This window comes from Nannospalax galili, unplaced genomic scaffold (genome assembly GCF_000622305.1).
Source record: "Nannospalax galili isolate Female #2095 unplaced genomic scaffold, S.galili_v1.0 scaffold1318, whole genome shotgun sequence".
NCBI lineage: Eukaryota > Metazoa > Chordata > Mammalia > Rodentia > Spalacidae > Nannospalax > Nannospalax galili.
Window position 1 is genome coordinate 462,011 of NW_008342123.1, and position 21,043 is coordinate 483,053.

Sequence of the window (21,043 nt, forward strand, 5' to 3'; positions counted from 1 at the left end):
TGTGCTCAGACCTTCACAGTGAGCTGGTTAGCAGACTTCCCCAAAGCTAGAAGGTGAGTGTTCCCGGTTGTTTTCTGCACCTTATCAACCTCATCAGCACAGAGTTCCAGAAATTGGGGTGAGAAAACTGATTGGAACCCCCATCAACCTGAGCCTTCCAAAAACTGCGACAGGAGACAGACTTTGCAGACTCAGAACTGTAAAAGATGGCAAGCAGGTCTTATTCCCAAAGGAGTTGGGACCAAAGGAGGTCAAACAATGGTGGCAGTTGGTCCCTACCAGCCACTGAGCAGAGCCACACAAGACACCACAGGAACCCAGGCCCAGCAACCAGAACATCCCGAGGCAAGAAGAAAAGCTCGGCCTGGAGGAGAAGCGGCAAGTCTCCTCCCAGGAAGGGAAGCCCGAGTCCCCACTTCTCCACTGTCACAGGGAAGCACAATAGAGCTCAGAAGAGTGAGCAAGATTGGGGCCATTCCTGGCCCAGGAGCAGCTGTGCGGAAAGGCCTAGCAGTGGGCAGGCTCAGGGTCGGGATGGAGATGGACAGACCCGGGAGGCCCAGGAAGGGCAGGAGGTTTACACCACCAGGCGCCGGGAGCTTCGCAACAGAGGCCGTGGCCTGCGCGCTCAGAAGGCTGTCTCTCGACCTGCTGGCAAACCAAACTTTGACCTCTCTGGGGCACTGCTGGAGGACACCAACACCTGCCCAGGTGTATTCACTAAGTACAGCAGTCCCCCCGGAGCCCACCAGTTTGAAGGAGACCGTTTTGACTCTGGCTCTGAGGGCCCTGGGTCACCTCTCATCACGATGATAGGGACTGTGGCTGAGACGCCTGAAGAGAAGTACCGCCTGCTGGACCAGAGAGATCGCATGATGCGACAAGCTCGGGTGAAGACCGATCTGCACAGGGCGAGAGCAGTTGTTGGGACATGCCCTGACATGTGTCCCGAGAAGGAGAGGTACATGCGGGAGATCCGGGGTCAGCTGAGTGTGTTTGAAGTGGTGCCCGGGACTGACCACGTGGCCCATGGGGCAGCCGTGAAGGAGTACAGCAGGCCCTCTGCTGATCAGGAAGAGCCCCTGCCCCATGAGCTGAGGCCCTCCCCAGTCCTCAGCAGGACCATGGACTACCTGGTGACCCAGGTCATGGACCGAGAGGCAGGCGGCCCGAGGGACTGGTATGACTTCCTGTGGAACCGCACAAGGGGCTTACGAAAGGACATCACACAGCAGCACCTGTGTGACCCCCTGACGGTGTCCCTGATGGAGAAGTGTACCCGATTTCACATCCATTGTGCCCACTTCATGTGTGAGGAGCCCCGGTCTTCCTTTGATGCCAAGCTCAACCTTGAGAACATGACCAAGTGCCTACAGAGTCTCAAGGAAATGTACCGGGACCTGAGGAACAAGGGTGTCTTCTGTGCCCGCGAAGCAGAGTTCCAGGGCTACAGCGTTCTGCTCCATCTGAACAGAGGAGACATCTTGGGAGAAGTGCACCAGTTCCACCCTGATGTGAGAACCTCCCCGGAGGTGGACTTTGCCCTCCAGGCTTTTGCTGCGCTCAACAGCAATAACTTTGTGAGATTTTTCAAGCTGGTCCAGTCAGCTTCCTACCTGAATGCCTGCCTCTTACACGGTTACTTTAATCAGATCCGTAAGGGCGCCCTGCGGGCACTCAACATCGCATACACTGCGAGCCCAGGACTATCTACCCTGTTCCCGCTGGATGCTGTGGTGCGGATGCTGCTGTTCAGAGACTGTCAAGAGGCAACAGACTTCCTCAGGGACCATGGCCTCACTGTTGCTGAAGGGTGTGTTGAGTGGAAGCGGTCGGCACTCGTGGAACCAGAGGGATCCTCCAAGGCCAGGAAGTCCATGTGTGTTGCCAGGAAGCTGACAGTGTCCGTTGGGGAGGTTGTGAACGGAGGGCCACTGCCTCCAGTTCCCCGACACACCCCTATGTGCAGCTTCAACTCCCAGAACAAGTACATCGGAGAGACCACGGCTACAGAGGTGTCCGTCGGCACTCAGAGGTCAGGTGGTGGGAGACCAGCGGTGAATGGAGTAGGGCTGGGTGTGCCACTGCCGACTCAGCCTCCACGGCCTCTGCCTGCATTCTCCTTCGTACTTCGTGACCCACCACCGACCACAGCCGTGACCCCCACCGTCCTCCAGCCTTCCACGCAGCCTGAGCCCCTACCCCCGAAGCTTGTGCCTGTGTACTCGGATGAGGCCCTGATGCTAGTGGTGGACGAGCTCCTAGAGGAAGCTCTACAAGGGGACTGTGAGGATGTCTGCACTGCCGGGGCAGCCTATGTAGCTGCGGATCTGGGTGTTTCCAATGCTGCTGTGGAGGATCTGATGACAGCTGCCACCACAGGCATGTTGAGACACGTTGCAGCTGAAGAAATGGCTGTGGAAAGGCAGAGAAGAGAGGAAGAGCGACGGGCTGAAGAGGAACGGTTAAAGCAAGAGGAAGAGCTCGTGATGACTCGGCTGGGCCGGAGCCTGGCTGCAGAGCTGACAGAAGCCTGGGTGATAGAGTGTGTGTGGGAAACCTGCTCCCAGGAGTTCAAGAGGGCGGTGGAGGCAGACCAGAGGGTCCGCATGGCTCGCTGTTCTGAGGATGTCTATGCTCATGTGGTAGATGAGTTTCTCGCTGAGGGATTATTCCAGACTGCAAGAGAGACAATCCAGGAACTTCAGTGCATCTCCAAGCATGTACAGCGCTGGAGGGAAGCTGTTGCCGCAAGGAAGGCACTCAGGGAGCAGGTGCGGGCCTTCCCTGCAGCGCCTCGCTGTGTGGACGTGAACGACCGGCTACGTGCATTGCTGCCCAGTGCGGAGTGCCCCATTGCTGAGGAAAACTTAGCCAAGGGTCTCCTGGACTTGGGCCATGCAGGGAAAGTGGGCGTCTCCTGTACCCAGTTAAGGAGGCTCAGAAACAAGACGACTCATCAGATGAAGGTTCAGCACTTTCACAGGCAGCTGCGGAGCAGAGCTGCTTGGACTCCCCTGGACCTGGCGTCCTTGGTAGCCGAGAATCTTCCCGGGAAGAATGACACGATGTTCTGGAAACTACTTCTGGCCTTGCCTGATGAAGAGCAGATTCCAGGGAGTCCTGGCAGAATTCTAGTCAACTGGCTGAAGGCCAAGTTCACAGGAGACCTTAGCTTGGTGGCTGACACACACAGCAGTACTGGCAAGTTTCAGACACTCACCGTTTTTAAGGCACTGAGGAACAAAGGGGATCAAACAGTTTCTGTCAACATGTGTATAAAGGTGGTCCATGGCCCCCATGATGATGCTCTTGTTGCACTGGAGACACAGAAGGACCTTTTGGGAGCCCGAGGGCTCATGCTGCTGCTTCCTCCCAAAGGGAAGAGTCAGGAAGTGGCAGAGGGAAATTTGTGCTGGCTCTCGGCATTGCTGCAGCTCAAGCAACTCCTTCAGGCCAAGCCCATCCAGCCTGCCCTTCCTCTGGCGGTTCTTGTGCCCATCTCCGGTGGGGAAGCCATCGGGAAGGAAGCAGAGGATGGACTGATGTTAAAGGATTTGGTTTCAGCTCAGCATATCCTCAGTTGACTCGGGTTCCCAAGGTTGTTTTTCTGGCCAAGTGATTGACAAGAACAGTTAGATTAATTCCTAAGGGAAAGCACCTGTTCACGGGGCATTTTAAGTCTCCTGGAGGGACATTTGATGCCTCCTTTTCTAGTGCTCAAGAAAATGGGAGGGGAGGTCCAAAGCTGATCCTTAAGGAAAGGCCTTCTAAGGCCTCCCTGTGAGAGGTGATCACCACATGCCTGGCCCAGGATACTTGATTTCCTAAACTCTAGAAATAAATATGCTCATTAAGAATTACCTGGTATAGTTTGAACATTTTCTAGGGAGACACGAAAAAAAGTCTAAGGTGTGTAGTTTGAAATTTCAGTTTTTACTTGATGTCTAACCTTGGTGAACCCAGGAGTTTATTGGTCTTAGAGTAGCCAAGAGTGACCAGAACTAGTATCCTTCAAATCCTCAAAATTAAGGTCGGGCGTGGTGGCCCTCCTTTAATCCCAGAACTCTAGGGGCAGAGGAGGGGGAATCACTGAATTCATGGCCAGTCTGGTCTATATGCCAAGTTGTAGGCCAGCTGGTGTTACAGGGAGACCCTGTCGCAGAAAGACCAAAAACAAAAACAAATCTCCAAATTAATGAGTTCCCAGTTAATAATGCATTTCTGAATCCAGCCCCCCTCCAGTTGCCTTGTATAATCTGCCATCTCCAAGAACATCATGTAGCTAGGCAGTCACATATAGATTGAGGGAGATGAAGTCTCCTTATGGGGAATGCATGGAATTCTGAAGGTTAATGCTGATTAAGATCTAGAATGTTTCTGGCAATACCATCCTGGGGTCCTAGAGTGAAAAGTGAATCCTGGTAACTTCCTGTAGGTTCAGTAGTATCTCAGGATGGAGTTGAAGACTGAGCAGGAACAGAGTACAGGGAAGGGCACTGGGACGTCCTCAGAATCAGCCGATTCCTCTGGCCAGTGTAAGCGAATTCTAAAAGTGAAAATCAAATTCCAGCCACCCGTTTAAGTTCCGAGGACTTTTGTTCAGGCTTCCCATGCACATTTCAGATTCACTTTTTCAAAAGCTTTACAACCTGCTCATAAATTCCCCACGTCCTGGGTGATGCGGCCATCCCCACATACATGAAATTGCTGAAAGATTTGACTCCAGACCCCATGTTTCTATTTTGTCCCCATCACCACACATCTTCCACCATTAGAACATAATTGCAAATATTCATATTGCAACTGACCCGAGTTTAAATGTGCTTTCTTCAGAGCTGAGCTGGAAATCTTGGAAGTCGGCCTGCCTTCAACTTAGTCTTTACAGAAAATCAGATCTAAATAAGCAATTAACGTTTAGCCTCACCCTTCTATCTTGAAAGGTGTTAGATTGCCTTTCCTTCATTTTTGAGTAACAGGGCCACAGTTCTCATATTTCAACTCACTGAGCCTTGCATGCGAGTCTTCTGGAAGAGATCTAGAGCTAAGGTTAACGCAGAACGGACCATTACTATGTATATGGGCAGATTCCTTGCTAGGAAATGAACATCTGTTTCCACAGTGTACAGAAGACCCTGTCAGCATCAACCTCCAGGTCTTTGGCTTTAGTCTGAAGTCTACAATTTCCTTTGCTCCAAGCGACAAGGAATGGATGTGAGATTAGTACTCTGAAGGGACAAAATCCAAGGGTATCAAGAAGACCAGCCTCTCAGCATTCCTGTGAGGATTATCTAGGTTGATTAATTTGAGTGCGAAAGCCACACCCTTACTGTGGCAATATGATTGGTTTATCTGAGGGGATAGCCACACACACCCTCACCCTGGGCAGCTAGAGAATCTGCGGGGGGAAATCCACACCCACTGTGGGTGGTTCCATCCCTTGGGCGTGGTCTGGGTTACAGAAGAAAGGTTAAGAAGAAAGCAGGCCTCCCCCCTCCCCATCAACAGGAGCTGTGCTCTGGCCTTCACAAGTGTGAGAGCTGGTTAGCTGACAGACTTCCCCCCCACAAAGCTAGGAGGCGAGTTGTCTTCCGTTGATCGTGCCCAGGCCTTTGGCATATCCTAGGTGAGACGCTGAAAGAGGTTGTGGCCATCGCAACATAGGACTTTTAATGCAGAGGAAGTTGTGACGTTGCTCCAGTCATAATGATCGAGGTGATTTGTAACAGTCTGGGGAAGAAAGTGAGTCAAGCGCAACTCCGAGGACACTATGGGGACTTGAAGAAACTGATCGTAGCCCAGACTGGCGCTCAGAGTAAGACAGTGCTGAAGAAGTGGTACATGATTTTTAAGGACCATGTGCCTCTGGTAGACTATGAAATCCACGATGGAATGAACCTGGAGTTTTATTACCAGTAGAGGTCAGCTCATTCCCCGCAAACCCCCCTTCTCCCCAAATCCTGCTCTCCTCCCACCATGATTGACACCACACGGAGGCCCGTTTTTTAACAAGTCATGTGACTAAAATAACTTGAGTGCTGCGTCACAGTGCACGCAACTGATCTTTCCTTTCTCAGACACTGGTATCTTTCCTGATGCTATCACAACTCAGACCATCATGGGAACACCTACAGCAGTGAATTTTCAGAATGCCAAGACAGGAGAGCAACCGCAGCTCTCAGGGGCATCAGACATATCTAACTGAAAGCCTGGAGCACCTAGGTGGTCTGATCTGGATATCAAGGAAGAACTTGCCTCTGAGCTCCAACTTTCTGTATTGCTGGACATGGGCATTTGAGCAGCCTGACAGGAATTTCTTCATAATTAGTTTTTATTCCAATTATGTAGTTCTCAGATGCTTGATATACTTTTGGCAATGTGATTAATTTGCAAATAAACTAATGACCACTTGAATAAAATCAGATTCTTGTCTTGTAACTATGTGAGAAAACAGGACCTTCCCCCTCAGACTAACATGCCTGCTGGGACAGAATACTTTAAGCTGTTCCCTTGGCTCTGGGTATTGACAGATTTCTGCTGATCTCATGCTTGGGCAGAGCAGTTTATTGCAGTCTAGTGGTTCATCAGAAGTTTCAACCATACCACATGTGCAGTTACTAGTAACCGAGTGTTTAGCTGAAAATAGGCATTCTGGATCCTCCAGCCAAACCCATAAAGTTCAGAACATTACAGAGGAGGGAGGATGAATGTTAGAGCTGCAAAGAGTGGAGTGCTGTGCAATGCGGTCTCTTCTAGACATGCTGTTGCACACATGAACTTACAGCTGAACAAGATACTCAATTTTATGTGTATGAGTGCATTGCCTGCATGTATGCAAGTGCACCCGTGGTATGCAATGCCTGCAGAGGTCAGAAGTGAGCATCAGATTCCACTTGGAACTGGAGTTGTGGATTTTTGTTCGTCACCATGGTAGGTGCTGAGAATAGAACCTGGGTCCTCTGCAAGAGCCATCAGTGCTGTTCTTAACCGCCGAGGCCTCTCTCCAGCCCCTAGACTCAGTTAATTTCCACACTGATGAGCAAAGGCTACCAAATTCCCACTTAGAGAAAATGAGCTATTGGCCATGGTTGGCTGCTGAAGGATGAGTTATGCTCTGGAGGGTTGGCCATTGGAAACTCAAGCCCCAGTGGATGACTACACCTGCATCCACATGGGAAACACTAATTGGACTCTCGCTATGATTGGTTTTAATGTTCACTTTCCAGAAATTGGAATCCCCTGAGCAGGGAGCCTCAACTGAGGAGAGCAGTCCATTATGGAAGCCTAATGACCTAAGGGCAGATGGCTTCCCAGGAACCCCTCCAGGTCTCCTGCAGAAGGTTGGAAATGCTAACATGGGTTAGGAGGTAGTGAGGTCCTGATGATTCTTCACTACCTCAGTTCAGTTCACCACGTTCCTTGTAAGCACAGGAGTTGATCCCTCCCACGTGCCCTGCTGTTTTGTCTTCTGCTCCAAGTCCAGGGAGAGGTGATCACCACATGTTCGGGCCACCAGACTTGGGTTTCCCAAACCCCAGACAGAAGCTTGCTTGCTCATTAAGAATTACTTGGTATACTCTGAACATTTTCCAGGGAGACATGAAAAAAGTCTAGAGTGAAATTTCTTGCAGGTTTTACTCAAAGTCTACCTTGAACCAATCAGTTTATTGATCTTAGAGGAGCCAAATATGACTAGAACTAGCATTCAAATCTCCAATTTAATGACTTCCCAATAAATGCATGGTTGAATCTCCCTACAGTTACCCTTCCATCTGTATCTGACAGCTCCAAGGCAACTATGTCACTGGGGAGAGTCACCTGTAGCTTGAAGGGAGGGGCAGTCTGATTTCATTGTTACAAATAGTGGGGAATACATGGAGTTGTGAAAGTTAATACTGATTAAGATCACACAAGAGGGATCACCTAGACAGATTACCTTATCTGAGGTGCCAAGACCTACTCTTAATTTGGGCTACAGTGCCACCCTATAGACTAGGGTCCTAGAATCAAAAAAATGAGTATTGGTAATTTCCTGTAGTTCAGCAAAATCTTAGGATGGAGGTGGTGAAGACTGAGCAGGAGGCAGTGTACCAGAAAAGGCACAGGGACTTCCTCCAAATCAGGTCATCCCCATTGGTTAGTGTAAGGGAAATGAATTCTAAAAAATGGAAAAGTTCAGGGACCTGTGCCAGTTGCAAGGGCTTTTGATGAGGCTTTCCTGTGTAGACAGTCCGGGATCTTATATTTAAAAAGCTTTATAAACTGCTTATAAATTCCCCATGTTGTGGGAACAAGCCATCCCCATAGCCAGTCAGTACTCTTCACTGCTGAGCCATCTCTCCAGCCCTTAAAGTCAGTTAATTTTAGCACGGATGAGAAAAGTCTACGAAAATCTCACCAGTGGCAAAGGAGCCTATCCCACCATGGTCAGCTGCTGGAGAATGAGTTAAGCTCTGGAGGGTTGAACCATTGGAAGTTACCCTAAGCCCCAGTGGATGTTTTCCACACATGTGTCCATACAGGGAGCAGTAATTGGACTCTAAGTGTGATGGTTTGAATGTCCACTTTCCACAAATTGGAATCCCCTGAATAGGGGATTGTAAACTGAGGAAAGCAGTGCTTCTAGACTTCAAGGATGGACTAAAGGCAGATGGCTTTCCAGGAAGCCTCCAGGTCTTCTGCAGAATTTTTGGAACTGCAGAGGCTCTCTGTCCCATACACTGAGCAGCTACCAGGTCATTTCTTGAAATGTGAGCCACAGTCTGCTCGTAAACTCTCCTAATCCCTGTTCTTAGTTTTAAAACATTTCTTCAGAGACGTTTTAGAAAGGACAGCAGAGAGAAATATGGCCCCAGAGGGACAAAAGGAGGTGGTCCACTAGCGCCCTTTATAGAGCTTGACGCTTCAGAGGTAAGCATCTCGGTATATTGGCAATTCCAGTAATCCACACATTTATCCTTCCATTACACCATTCTCAGCATTGGAGCTCAGGACCTAGTCCCAAGCACCAAGCTCACACAGTGACCTTACGCAAAAGCATCATTCAGACTGTGTGTGCTGCCATTTGTCTTTACATCAGGACTCCTGGGATCTCAATGAGATTCAAAAGTACTCCCCCTACCCTTTTCCACTACCCAGTCCACTAGTCTCCATGAGCCATCACAACTTTCCCAAGAACCAGCCCCCAAGGCAGTAAGATCTGGATACCACATTCTTGAAACCCTGGGGATCTGTGGCCTTCTCTCCCACCCAAGCTGTAAACACTTTTCCTAATATAGTAACTCAGGTAAATCATTCAAATGATGGCTGTCCTATGCTTCAGCTATAGCTGCCCCTTTGTATCCAGTCAGGTGAGACCTGTCTCCTCAAAAATCTGTTGAGAAGGCTTTGGGTGTTCTTACCCCAACATCCAAACTTCAGTTTGAAGATATCTTGTCCTCATACAAACAGGTATCCTTCAGGATAAAGTGCTTGGGGTGTTTTATGTAGCCACCTGAATAGCATGAATATTTTACTGCTTGAGAAGCAGAAACTGCAGAGACCCTCATTCCTCTAAGTCTCTAAGGAATCCAGCAATGCCATCAAGTCCCACAAGCCGGGCTGAGAGGCGATTCTTGCCAGCACTTGGACCAGTCCTCTTTGGATTAGATAATAAGCTTCCCTACAGTTCAGACAGCTTCAAAGGTGAACAAGCTTCTCTATTTAGGGACACTTTGGGGGTAGAGGATGGGAACAAACTAAAAGAGCAGACTAATAGCTCTGGAGTACGGACTAAGTACTAGTTAAAGTTCCATTTACACTAAAAGACTGTCTTTATGTATATCCCGTAGTCCTATTTACAGAATTCTAATAGCCAACCTCACAGTAATAGCCTGGCATCCTCATATGACCCTTGAAGCTATTTAACAGGTATTGTCAGACATGAGCTGAGCCCCTGCCCTGAAACTGCCTATCAAGTTCCAATCTGAGGCTCCCCATTCCCAAGCAGTAACAGTCACTTAGTCATGTAATGGCTAAGACAGTTCTGGAATCTGAAAGATTCCTGAGCTCACAAATAGGGAGGGAAAAATGAAGTTTATTCACCAATACTTCCATATTTAGTATTTTGCCATCCTCATAGTCAATAAGTTCCCATTGGGCTCTGGACAAAAGTTCTTTGGGCTCTGGACACTTATTTCCATTTGTGGAAACAAGAGGACTTCAAAATTCCTATGATAAATCTTGTTCAGCTGCTCTGGGGCAGTACATGACCTTACCTGGGAGACTGAAAAACTAGTTATGCACTATCATAAGAGGTGAAGGCATCCGTTTGGGCTGATGCATGCTGCAGGAACTAATCCATGCTGCAGTAACCAGAAACTGTCTAAACTTATATTGGCTTGAATGTAGAGACTAACATAATTGGCTCATCAGTTCTCTCTCCCTAGAAAAGTGTCTAGGACTTGTCTGCTTTGGAGCTAGGAGACAGTCTCTGATTTGATAAAGTTCAGTTGTCTTGGTGTGCTGGACTGCTTTAGTGTCAACTTGACACACCTGGGTTGAGGGATCAAGTAGGAACTGCCTCCATAGGACTGGCCTGTGGCCATGTCTGTGGGGCACCTTAATTACTGAGTGTTGTGGGAGGGCCCAGCCCACTGTAGGTGGTGCCACCCCTGGGCAGGTGGGCCTGTGTTGCATAAGAAAGCAGGCTGAGCAGGGGCCAGGGGAGCAAGTCAGTAAGCAGCGTTCCTCCATGGCCTGTGCTCCAGCTCCCGCCTCCAGGTTTCTGCCCTGAGTTCTTACCTTGGGCTCCCTGATGAACTGTGACCTGGGAGATGTAAGCTGAATAAACCCTTTCCTCCAAGTTGGTAGTGGTCAGAGTGTTGTGTCACAGCAATTGAGAAAGAAACTAGAACACTTGGTGAGATCGAGTTTTCTTCCATCATGGCTACACTGGCAGTTGTCTGGAATTTTGCTGTTTAAACATGGACCATGATGAGAAACATGAAAACGATTTGCAGAAATCTGATTCTGTCAGAGAATCAGGTCTGGGGGAGGGGTTATTATGTCCTCCACAGGGTGCCACGTTCATGGCTAGACCTTCAGAATCCAGTCCTAGACTCCCAGGATTGGGTTCTTTGCAGGTCACTAAGGGTTCTGCTTCTGTTATCAGGTTGAAAGTCTCATTCCAACCACAGCTAACCAGAACAAGATGTACTAAAGGCTCATGCCACAGCCTCAGGGCAATTAGTGTGTTAAGAATCAAGAAGGACCTTGCCATCAATATCAAAGTGAGGAAAGAGTCCCAAGTAGGAACTAGCTTGCAGTGGCCATCGGAGCACGTCAGAGTGCTGGGGATTCTGTGAGGTTCTGGTACCCCAACTTGTGTGATTACCCTTCAAGGCATAATTTGGGCCCTAATTTTTTCTTGGTTTCAGCCAAAATGCAGAGTCTTTGGATGTCACTCAATCTTTCCTGCCTGCAGAGCTTCAAGGGAGTTCCTTTCTATACCACACCCTGGGGCGGGGCGGGGGGTAGTAGGAGGGACTGTCAGACACAAAACCCAGTAGGTCTAAAGTTTCCTCTCCTCACATTTCCTGCAAGAAGGGTTTTAAGGGGACGCCACCATGCAGAAATCTGCTCAGAGAATTGTGGAGAACCTGGAGCTCCAGGAGCATGAACACGGGTGGCTGTGGAGCCAGAGTTCAACTGTGGATAGAAGTCTAAGAAGCTAACTCAGTGGGGCCAGGCAGGACATAGGGTGCCAGTATGGAGACTCCAGCCAAGCAGGGCAAGCCAGAAGAGAAACTAAAGGTATACCAGACAGCTTCAGAAGAACTTGGGGATTAAGATATCAATGCTTGAGCTGTGGAAGAAGAATGAGTACATGACCAAAGACCCATAGAGGGCAGAGACCTCTCTGCGGTTCAGCATTCCATGTCCCCGACCACATGCCAGGCCTCTGCCCTTACAGCAGCAGCTCTGTCACTGTCCCTCAAGTCCCTGTCTCTGAACCAGTTTGGGGACCCTGCAAACAAATGACACCAGCAGCAGCTTCCCAATCCAGCCTGAGGACAGTTGTGTCCTGGCACTTTTGCCCCATTGAAAACAGTGCCACCCTGAGCCCTATACACCTCAGGAAACACCATTGGCATATAGATATTGGAGCCTTTGTGTCCCTATGAGGTATATGAGGATGCTCCCTGCCTCCTGCTCTCCAGATTGGGGTAGGGGCATCCTGTTAACTGGAATCACCTGTTACTCAGAAAAGGTCAGTAGGTCAAGTCCCTACCTATCACCTTTGGAACTTAGTTAACTCATGTCAGTTGATCCAATTCCTAAAAATCTCATGACACTAGAAAAAGGCAGAGTCAGGAAGAGGCTAAACCCTAACCCTGAATCAATCGACCTCCATGCCTTTCGTGAGACCTTTGGCTACACGACCCCTCAAACTGATCTGTCATGGAGAGTCTACTAGGGAAAGGCTAGGAGCAAATATTCATTATGAGGAGCCTCACTGTAGGAGAGGTCCTTCCAAAGTCTGGGAAACCTTCAGAAATTCTCCAGCTGTTCATTTGCAGAAACCCCAGGGACAATTAGATTCCTTGTCCCATTATCAGCCATCGCTATCAGGCGGGGTTGGTTCTGTTGAGAAGCAATGTCCTCTGAGGTAAGGCATTCCCATCATTAGCTGTCTTGTAAGACATGATACTGACGGTAGCTTATGTCTTTAAATGCTAAGGAACTGCAGGTTTGGGGGGTCGGGCTCCTGGATGTTGGCTTTCATACCTCATAATCAGTTTTGCTCTGTATCATGAAAGAGGGGCTATCATGTGGGGCTGAGACAGAAAGGCTCAAGAGGCTTTGGAACAGGCTAAGGTGTTTGTAGGACAGACTAAACTGCTCTTTTTGCCACTCTGCCCTGTTGTCTATTACTTAGTCAAATTTTGACTGGAGGCCTGTAGCTGGAGGCCATGGCAACAAACCGGATAAAAGGTTCCAATAGGGTTCTAGGCTCAGTCACAGGCAGGGAAGAAGCTCAGTGTAGAGCACTTGGACAGCAACTGTCAGCAGAGGAGCATGGCCACAGACGGAACCCATAACTGCTGCCACCTCAGCAACTGCAAACCAGCCTGTCCAGTAGAACTGCTCAAGGCCGTCTAAGCCAAATCTCTTTCTGGGGTTGGGGTGGTAGCGGGGAGAAACTGTAAAGATGGAATGCGTATGTATAGTGTAGAGGTGTGGTGGTATATGCAAAGCCCCTTTACCAGTGCTATACAAGCTGTCCTAGGACACGTTAAAGACACTGAACCTCTCTCGAGCTGAACCAACAGCTAAGCCAGATTAAGGACACTGGGACACCATCCATCCCTGGAGATGCCTGGTACACAGATGGCTTGATAGGAGCTAAAAATTTAAATTCTGAGTACCTATGTGGGTTGGATAACATACCCAGAGGCCATAGGGTTGAATTTTAAAAGGTCAGTGATGGGCTTCCTCCCTTTGAGTTGTAGTCTAAGCATTCCCTGAAGGCCCAAACCACAAGTTATTGCTACTAACTATTGGTGTTATTCCAGAACACAATTCCTAGAGACACAGCATGATTTGATTACAGAAATCAGAGAAAGCTGACTCTAAAATCTATTTTGAAATCTTTTGGTACACTTACCCCAAGGTCCCCCACTTCAACTTTAAGATATCTTGCCCTTGTGCAAACAGGTACATTTCATGAACTTGGAAAGTGCTTGAGGTATCTTATGTAGCCATCCGACTAGCATGAATTTTACTACTTGAACAAAGGTACTGAAACCTGAAGGCTCCCTCACTCCCTTAAGTCCAAGGAGTCCAGCAATGTCATGAAGCCCCAGAAGTCAGGCTGAGAGGAGATTCTTCCTGGCACTTGGATCCTCTGTCCTTTTCTTTGGATTACATAATAAGCTACCTTCAGTTCAGACAGCCTCACAAGTGTACAGCTTCTCTAGAGAAACTTTGGGAGGTAGAGGCTCAGAACCAACTCGAACAGACTAGTGGAGTAGGGAGCAAGTAGGTTGTGGTTCCATTTACACTAAAGAGCTATCTGGCTCTCAGTACATCCCATAGTCCTATTTACAGGATTCTAATAGCCAACCTCACAATAGCAATAGCCTGGCATCATATGGCTCTTAAAGCTGCTTGATAGATTATTGCCAGACCCAGGTCACAGACATGAGCTGGGCCTGGGCCCTGAATCTGCCTATTAAGTTCCACTTCCAGGTCCTGGAGCACCCCTGTCTCGAGGAAGAGTCACTTGATCATATTGTGGTTAAGATACTTCTGGAATCTAGACAATTCCTGAGCTCACAATAGGGAGGGAAAATTTGTTAAGCAAATTTATTCACCAATAAATACTTCCTTATTTAGTATTTTACCATCATAGTCAAGTTTTCCTGGGGATCTGGACACTTATTTCCATTTGTGGAAACGAGGACTTCAAAATTCCTATGATAAATCTTGTTTGGCTGCTCTGGGGCAGTACACGACCTTACCTGGGAGACTGAAAAAATAGTCATGCACTATCATAAGAGGTGAAGGCATCCGTTTGGGCACTAACCCATGCTGCATTGACCAGAAACTCTTAAACTCTTGCATTGGCTTAAATGTAGAGACTGAAATAGCTCATCGGTGCTCTCCCCCTAGGAAAGAGTCTAGGACTTGTCCGCATACATGGCAGTCAGGTTCTCCTTTGGCACTAGAGGACTCATTTGATAATTTCAGAATCTTGGTCAGACTGAGTTTTCTTCCATGATGGCACAGACCACAAGTTATTGCTACTATTGGTTTTCTGCCAGAACTAGATGAGATGCTATTGCTGGAGACATCATATGATTTGACTGCAGAATACTGAGAAAGGTCGGACAGAGCTGAAGCTTTACCACCCTACCAGCTGGCTTTCATAGTGCCAGAAAGTGCCATTCAGTTTGTAGATCGAGAACTGTCCCCAACATTTCTACTCTAGGTTCCTGCAGGCTACAGCCCCAAATGCCAGCCAGGCAGGATGTGCCTGCTTGTGCAATAGTGGCACAATTATCACTGCTACAAACAGCTTTTCAAGTGGATCCAAGACCCACTCCAAAGAGTTCATGTCTGGTACTGAAACCTGTGGTTCAGGAGGTCAGCGGCCCTAGCAGGGAAGTGACTTCTATTTGGTTAAGGAGATATGTGCTTGTCAAACTGTCTTTTAAAAGATTTTGGCTTGTACCCATACATCCTGTTATCAGCCATTCTCTCAGGGTAATCTTTTGCAAATGATGTGATACCCCAGAGACTCAGTCACTGGAGAAGCTCAATAGACATGCACACCATCCACCTTCAAGGTTCAGAGAACACTGTAGAAAAGGGAAAGAGTTAAGGGGTGGGGAAACGGGGGTGACTCCAGCAGACTAGGGCAAAGAGGACCCTCCTGAATGCCAGCATGGGTCAAGACTGGGGTGGGGCTAAGTCTTGGAGGAATCAAAGCTGAGTAGGCAAGCAGCCTCAGAAGCAGCTGAAATAAAACTCCAAATGAGCTTTACAGCCCAGAAACGACTGAAAAGGAACGTGGGTGACAGCAGAGCTGAGGAGACATCTTCATGAAGTCCTCTGCACCCTTATCTGTGCCCTATTGCCTTAACACTTCACACATTCAGTTCCCTTGAAGGTTCTGGTGATGGGCAGGTGAGCCCACATTGCTCTCTATTATCAGTAAGCTCCAAGGAATGTGCAGTCACAGCCCATAAGCGGGTTAGGAAGATGGGTTTGAAGGACTCTCAGAACTGAACATAAGAGCTACCTCAAGGCCCAGGCGACCAGAGTAGTTACACAGGAGCTCCTTCCTACCAGCGTTGTCTTGCCCTGTTCAGATATATCTTTTCTTATTCTACTTTCTGTTGCTGTGATAAACACTGACCAAAAGACCTTTCTTCCATCTCCCAGGTCACAGTTCCCTGAGGGAGGGATCACAGGATAGGAACCTGGAGCAGACCATGGAGGAACATTGCCTACTGGCTTCCTCCTCTGGCCCTTACTTGGCCTGCTTTAGTAAACACAGGACCACTTTTCCCAGGGGATGGCATCACTCAGTGGCCTGGGCCCTCCCACCTCAATCAAGGCCAATTCAGTGGAAGAACTTCTTGAATTGAAGCTCCCTCTTCCCAGGTGTGTCATGTTGACACTGAAGCTGTCCAGAGTTGCGTACACCCATTTGTCACAAATGGTATTAGAAATGTGCACACAAGTGACTTTCAATCAATTTCACAAAACCGAAGAACAGCGAGGAATCATACCGTCAGAAAATGACCTGCTACTTTTCTTGGCATCATAGTAAGAACTCTTGCAGGATTGAGACTTTCATCTGTAGGGTCTGGTTATGTCCAGCTAGGGTGACAGAACCAAGCTGGATTTGATGACATCCAGCTGGCACTGTGTGAGTGGAGAATCACAGCTACACTCTGATGTCGAGACCTTTAGTACTGAGGTCATCCCAGTTACCAATTACCCAAAGCTAACCTCTGTTGCTTCATTTTAGCAGAATGATCTTTAGCCCATGGAGTGACGGATCACATGCTCCCTTCCCTTAGTGCAGAGGAACCTAGAGGGCCAGGGGCAGTCAAGAGCCTGAATCCAGAGTAATGAGATCAGAACTCAACCCTGGAGAGGACAAGTCTCCAAAGGCTTACGCGGAGTATAGCCTGGTAGGCTTCTGGGTGTGCCAATCCAAGGCCTTCAACCAACAGGGCTATAACAGAAGTTAGAGACCTGCCAAACAGCCATGAAGAAATCTTTCCCCCCTTTCACCCATTGTGGCTTCTGGGCTTTAGCCAAAGACTGCTTTAAGCTGGAGGACCAAAGCTTTACAACCCAGCTTCTTAGAACTTGGGACTGTTTAGGATTTTAACACCAAGGCTTGGGCTGTGTAAGAGCCAAATCCAGGTTTTAGTGGTGGGGGGACAGGGTCCCCCTCCCAAGGCTAGGTAAGTTCTGCGAATAGCGATCAGCAAGTCAGATAGGCTGCCAATGCCAGTCCCTTAATGTTAGTGCTGTACCAGTAGTGGCTTAGTTCCAGAATCTTCAGAAAAGATCAAGAATACTGGGCCCCCAGTGGGAAAAGTTGATTAAGTTTATCCATCCATCCTTCTGTGTTTAAGCAGTGTGCTGCCATGCTTACCTAATAAGTTGTCTTTGGATCCTGGATATCTGTTTCATTGGTGGAAACTCATACCAAGAAAGAGGACTCCAAAGACCCTCTTGGAGACATGGTTCTTTGTCTGGCCTGGGGTGATAAGACCTTAGCCCTCTTTTTTTTGACCTTTCTTATTTAACTGAAAACACGATCTGATCTGTTGTGATAGAGCTTGGCTATGGGTTTTGTCAGTAACAATGCTGTGGTTGGCCAGAAACTGCCTAATCTCATATTGGCTCAAATAGAAAAAGTTGTCATGTCCGTTTTCCCTCTGGTCTTCCCATAAGTAGAGTCTAGGGCTTGTCTACATGTATGGCAGTCAAGCTGTTGTGAGAGCTAGGCCACTTCTAAGTGGAAATGTATTCTTTTTAGATTGAATTTACCTCCATAATTACTACGCTGGGATTTTCCAGTTGTCTGGATTTTCACCTTAAGCATTTTAAGATGTGATGAGATGAACACGATTTGTAGAAGTGAGATTCTGCCATATAAGCTCAGATAAGAGGGGATCTGTGTCTACAGGCACAATGACATCCTCCAAGAGTGCCATGTTCATGGCTCAACCTTGGGAGTCCAGTCCTGAATTTCTCCATCTAGGATCTCTGCAGGTTCCTGACAATCTTGATAAGTCAGGTTACCCAGTCTCTCCATTATTCCAACCATAGGTAACAGGATAGAAGGTAGTAAAAGCTCACACCCAAGCCTAGTAGCAATTGCTGAGCTAATAACCAGGACTCTGCCATCAAAAACATGAAGACAGGAAGTAGCTTGTAGTGGCCACCCTGGAAGAGTGCTACTGATTCTGAGGTGCTAGTACCCCATTTGTGAGTATTCCTCATGGCATGTTTTGAAGCCAATGGGTTACAGCTGCAACACCTGTCTGGGATTCAGCCCAAACTTGTAATTGCATATGGCTTCTCAGGAATCTATCAGAATGTTCTGCCTGCAGAGTTTCAAGAAGTCTATTCTGGGTTGTTCAGAGATGACTAGATAAAACACTGTCCACAAACTGAAACGAACCAGTAAGTCAGAAGTGTGTTTGCCTTCCTCAGATTTCCTGGGAAGAACTTTGAGAGACCACCACCAGGCAGAAGCCTGCTCAGGCAGAGGACTGGAGGACCAGGAGTTGCAGGAGCATGAAACACAGTTGGCAGTGGCACCTGAGTTCAACCATGGACAGACAAGTCTCCAAAGCTTACAACAGAGCCAGGCAGGACAGAGGGCTAGAAGGAGGCCTCCAGGCATGTAGGGCAAGCTAGGAGAGAAACCAGAGATAGATTTACTGATTCTTTCAGGTCTGAGCAACTCCCACAGTCCTTTGTGGCTTCAGGGCTTTTAGGTAGCTAGAGGCATTCCCTTGGAGAAATGGAGGCCAGAACATTTTAAAACCCAGCCTGCAGCCAGGAGAACTTGGGGTTGTCAATTATGACAGCTGATGCTTAGGCTGTGGAAGAGCAGGTCCAGGAGTCTATGGACCAGGGCCCCAAGGAGGGACAAGCCCTCCAAGATCTATTTGCAATTCAGCACTCCATGTTCCCATTCTCAAATCAGGCCTCTGCCTCAAAGGCAGCATCCCTAGGTAACTATTCCTCAGTCTGACTCTGGACCAATTTGGTCAGAGGCCCTGGGGGCCAGGAGTATAAATGACAGATCCAATACCCCCAGGTTGGACTTGGAAGAGACTGGAAGGTGTGTGTCCCAACACCTTACCACCTTACCCTGCTGTGGAATAGCATCCTGGACCAAGCACATCCCAGAACACAGCACTGGCATGTAGATATATAGTCTGTCCCTAAAGTATCCAGAGAGTCTCCCTGCTTACTGCCTACTTCCTAGGGGTCGGGGTATTTCTGGAATCACCTATTTTTATAGGAAGGGCAGTAGGGTCAAGTCTATCACCCGTCACCATTGAAACTGTGACTCAGTTACTATAGTTTACCCACAATAGCTCCAATTCCTGGACAGCTTAAGAAATCCACCTAACATACTAGAAATAAAAAGCAGTCTAGAGCAAAGCTATACCCAACTAAACTTCTAGCCATTTAGATGAAAATATCTTCTATAAAGCCTTTTGGCTGCACAGCCTCCCTCACATTTCCGTCACTGAAAGTCTACTAAGGAGAACTTAGGAGTAACACACCTCATGACCAGCTTCCATTCAGGAAGGGCTCTCGCCTGGTTCTGGGATCCATCCATCTCCCAGTTCAGAAATCTCTAAGTATTCATACAGAGTCCAGAGAGACGCGATTCCCTAGCCCATCATCAGCCATAGCTGACAGGCAGGGGTGGTCCATTGTTGTGAAGCAGTTTCTTCTGAGGTAAGACATTCCATCCTAGCAGGCGGTAAAATGCATATAGTGTCTGACAAAGCATATGCCTATAAGATGTAAAAATGCTGCAGGTTTGGGGGTTCTTTCATATTGGTAGTTTCATACTTCATCTTGTCTAAGTTGCCCATCCTCTAGCTTGATAAGAGGTGTCATGTGGGACTGTGAAAGACTGAAGTGGTGTAGAGCAGGCTAAGATCTCCGTAGGGCAGCTTAGAGAGCTGTGTTCCCCCTACCTTGTTCCTTCCCTGGTAAAGTCACCAAAAGTTCAGAAGGCTATGGCTGGGGGCTATTGCAAAACCGCCCGAGTTTAAGGTTCAAAACAGAAGTTTGGTCTCAGTCAGGGAAAGGGACTGAGCTCAAAGTAGAGCAGTAGAATGTCAGCTGCTAGCTGTGTAGAAAGCCTTGCAACAGGTAGAATCTAACTTGTGCCACCTCAGTAATGGTACAAAAACAGCTCATCCAGTAAATGGTTGAAATTTGAGGCCTTCTGGTCAAACCTCTTTCTGCAGTGGCAAAGAACCAAATTCTATAAAGACAGCATGTATACACACCTCAGTGCTGTGAAGGGTCTGCAGGCCCCATTACCAAATCCGCACAGGCTGTCCTAAGAACAAGTGTCCTTTAAAGCTACTGAGCATCTTCCCCAGTAACTGAGCCAAAAGCAAAGTCAGAAAGTGCTAGGTTAGACACCACCCATCTCTAGGATGCCCTCTGCACAGAGGGTAGGAGCAGGAACACCTAACAGGAATGGGTACCTGAGCAATACAAATGACCTTGCAACTGGAGAAAGTAGCCACCAGTGCATGAGTTATTGCTACCCATAGTGCTCACAAGTCTTGGCCCTGTGCCAATCTGTACTGACAGCTGGGCTGTATTCACAGGCCTCACTTTATGGGTGGCCCAGTGGTAGAAAGTGGCAGGTACTGGTTCAGTCAATGCAGGGATAGGAGATGTGGAAATATGTGGCTATTCAACAGGAACCAGACCCCTCTCACATGTAGCAACCAACAGCCCATTAAGTCCCCTTAGAAATCAACAAGCAGACACCTGTACCTTACGGCCATTTCCCCCGCCCTTCGGGTACTCTTAGAAGCTGCCCACTGCCTCCATACAGTTCGGCCACAGGGAAATCAATAGATTTTGGAAAATAGCAAAGGCCACTGGCATTCTTGTGCAGCTGTGTTATTTTGCGCGCTGTTTAACACGTGAGGCCTATTCTCGACTATGACTAATAAGTGAATACTCTAGGACATAAATCGACCTGTCCTGTATGAGATTGGCAGGTGGACATCATAGGGTCTATGCCTGTCAATGAGATGCAAATATGCCCTTCACCTGTGTGAGGGCCACAGGCCTATTACAAGCGTTTCCATGCAAATAAGCAGCAGTCAGATAGGCCACCACACAAGGGCTCACACAACCATGTTATGTATGGGTGCCCAAAGAATCAACAGTGACAGGGTAACTTAACATTGATGTACAAAACTAGGCTGAGGACAACCAGATTCAACGGCAGTTCCACTTTCTTTCCTGTCTC

General features: G+C 48.1%; 1 protein-coding gene and 1 pseudogene across 1 annotated transcript; both read left to right on the forward strand.

Moving 5' to 3' along the window:
• The first annotated feature begins 206 nt into the window (after window positions 1-206).
• Window positions 207-3,587, forward strand: LOC103738112 (annotated as a pseudogene).
• Window positions 3,588-5,706: 2,119 nt separating this feature from the next.
• LOC103738103 (ubiquitin-like protein 5) lies at window positions 5,707-5,919 on the forward strand. Its single transcript, XM_008837921.1, has one exon. The coding sequence runs from the start codon at window positions 5,707-5,709 to the stop codon at window positions 5,917-5,919; it is 213 nt and encodes a 70-aa protein (XP_008836143.1).
• Window positions 5,920-21,043: the final 15,124 nt, after the last annotated feature.

Excerpts from the sequence above, each read along its gene's own strand:
- LOC103738103 (XM_008837921.1), top strand. The coding sequence starts at position 5,707 with ATGATCGAGGTGATTTGTAACAGTCTGGGGAAGAAAGTGAGTCAAGCG.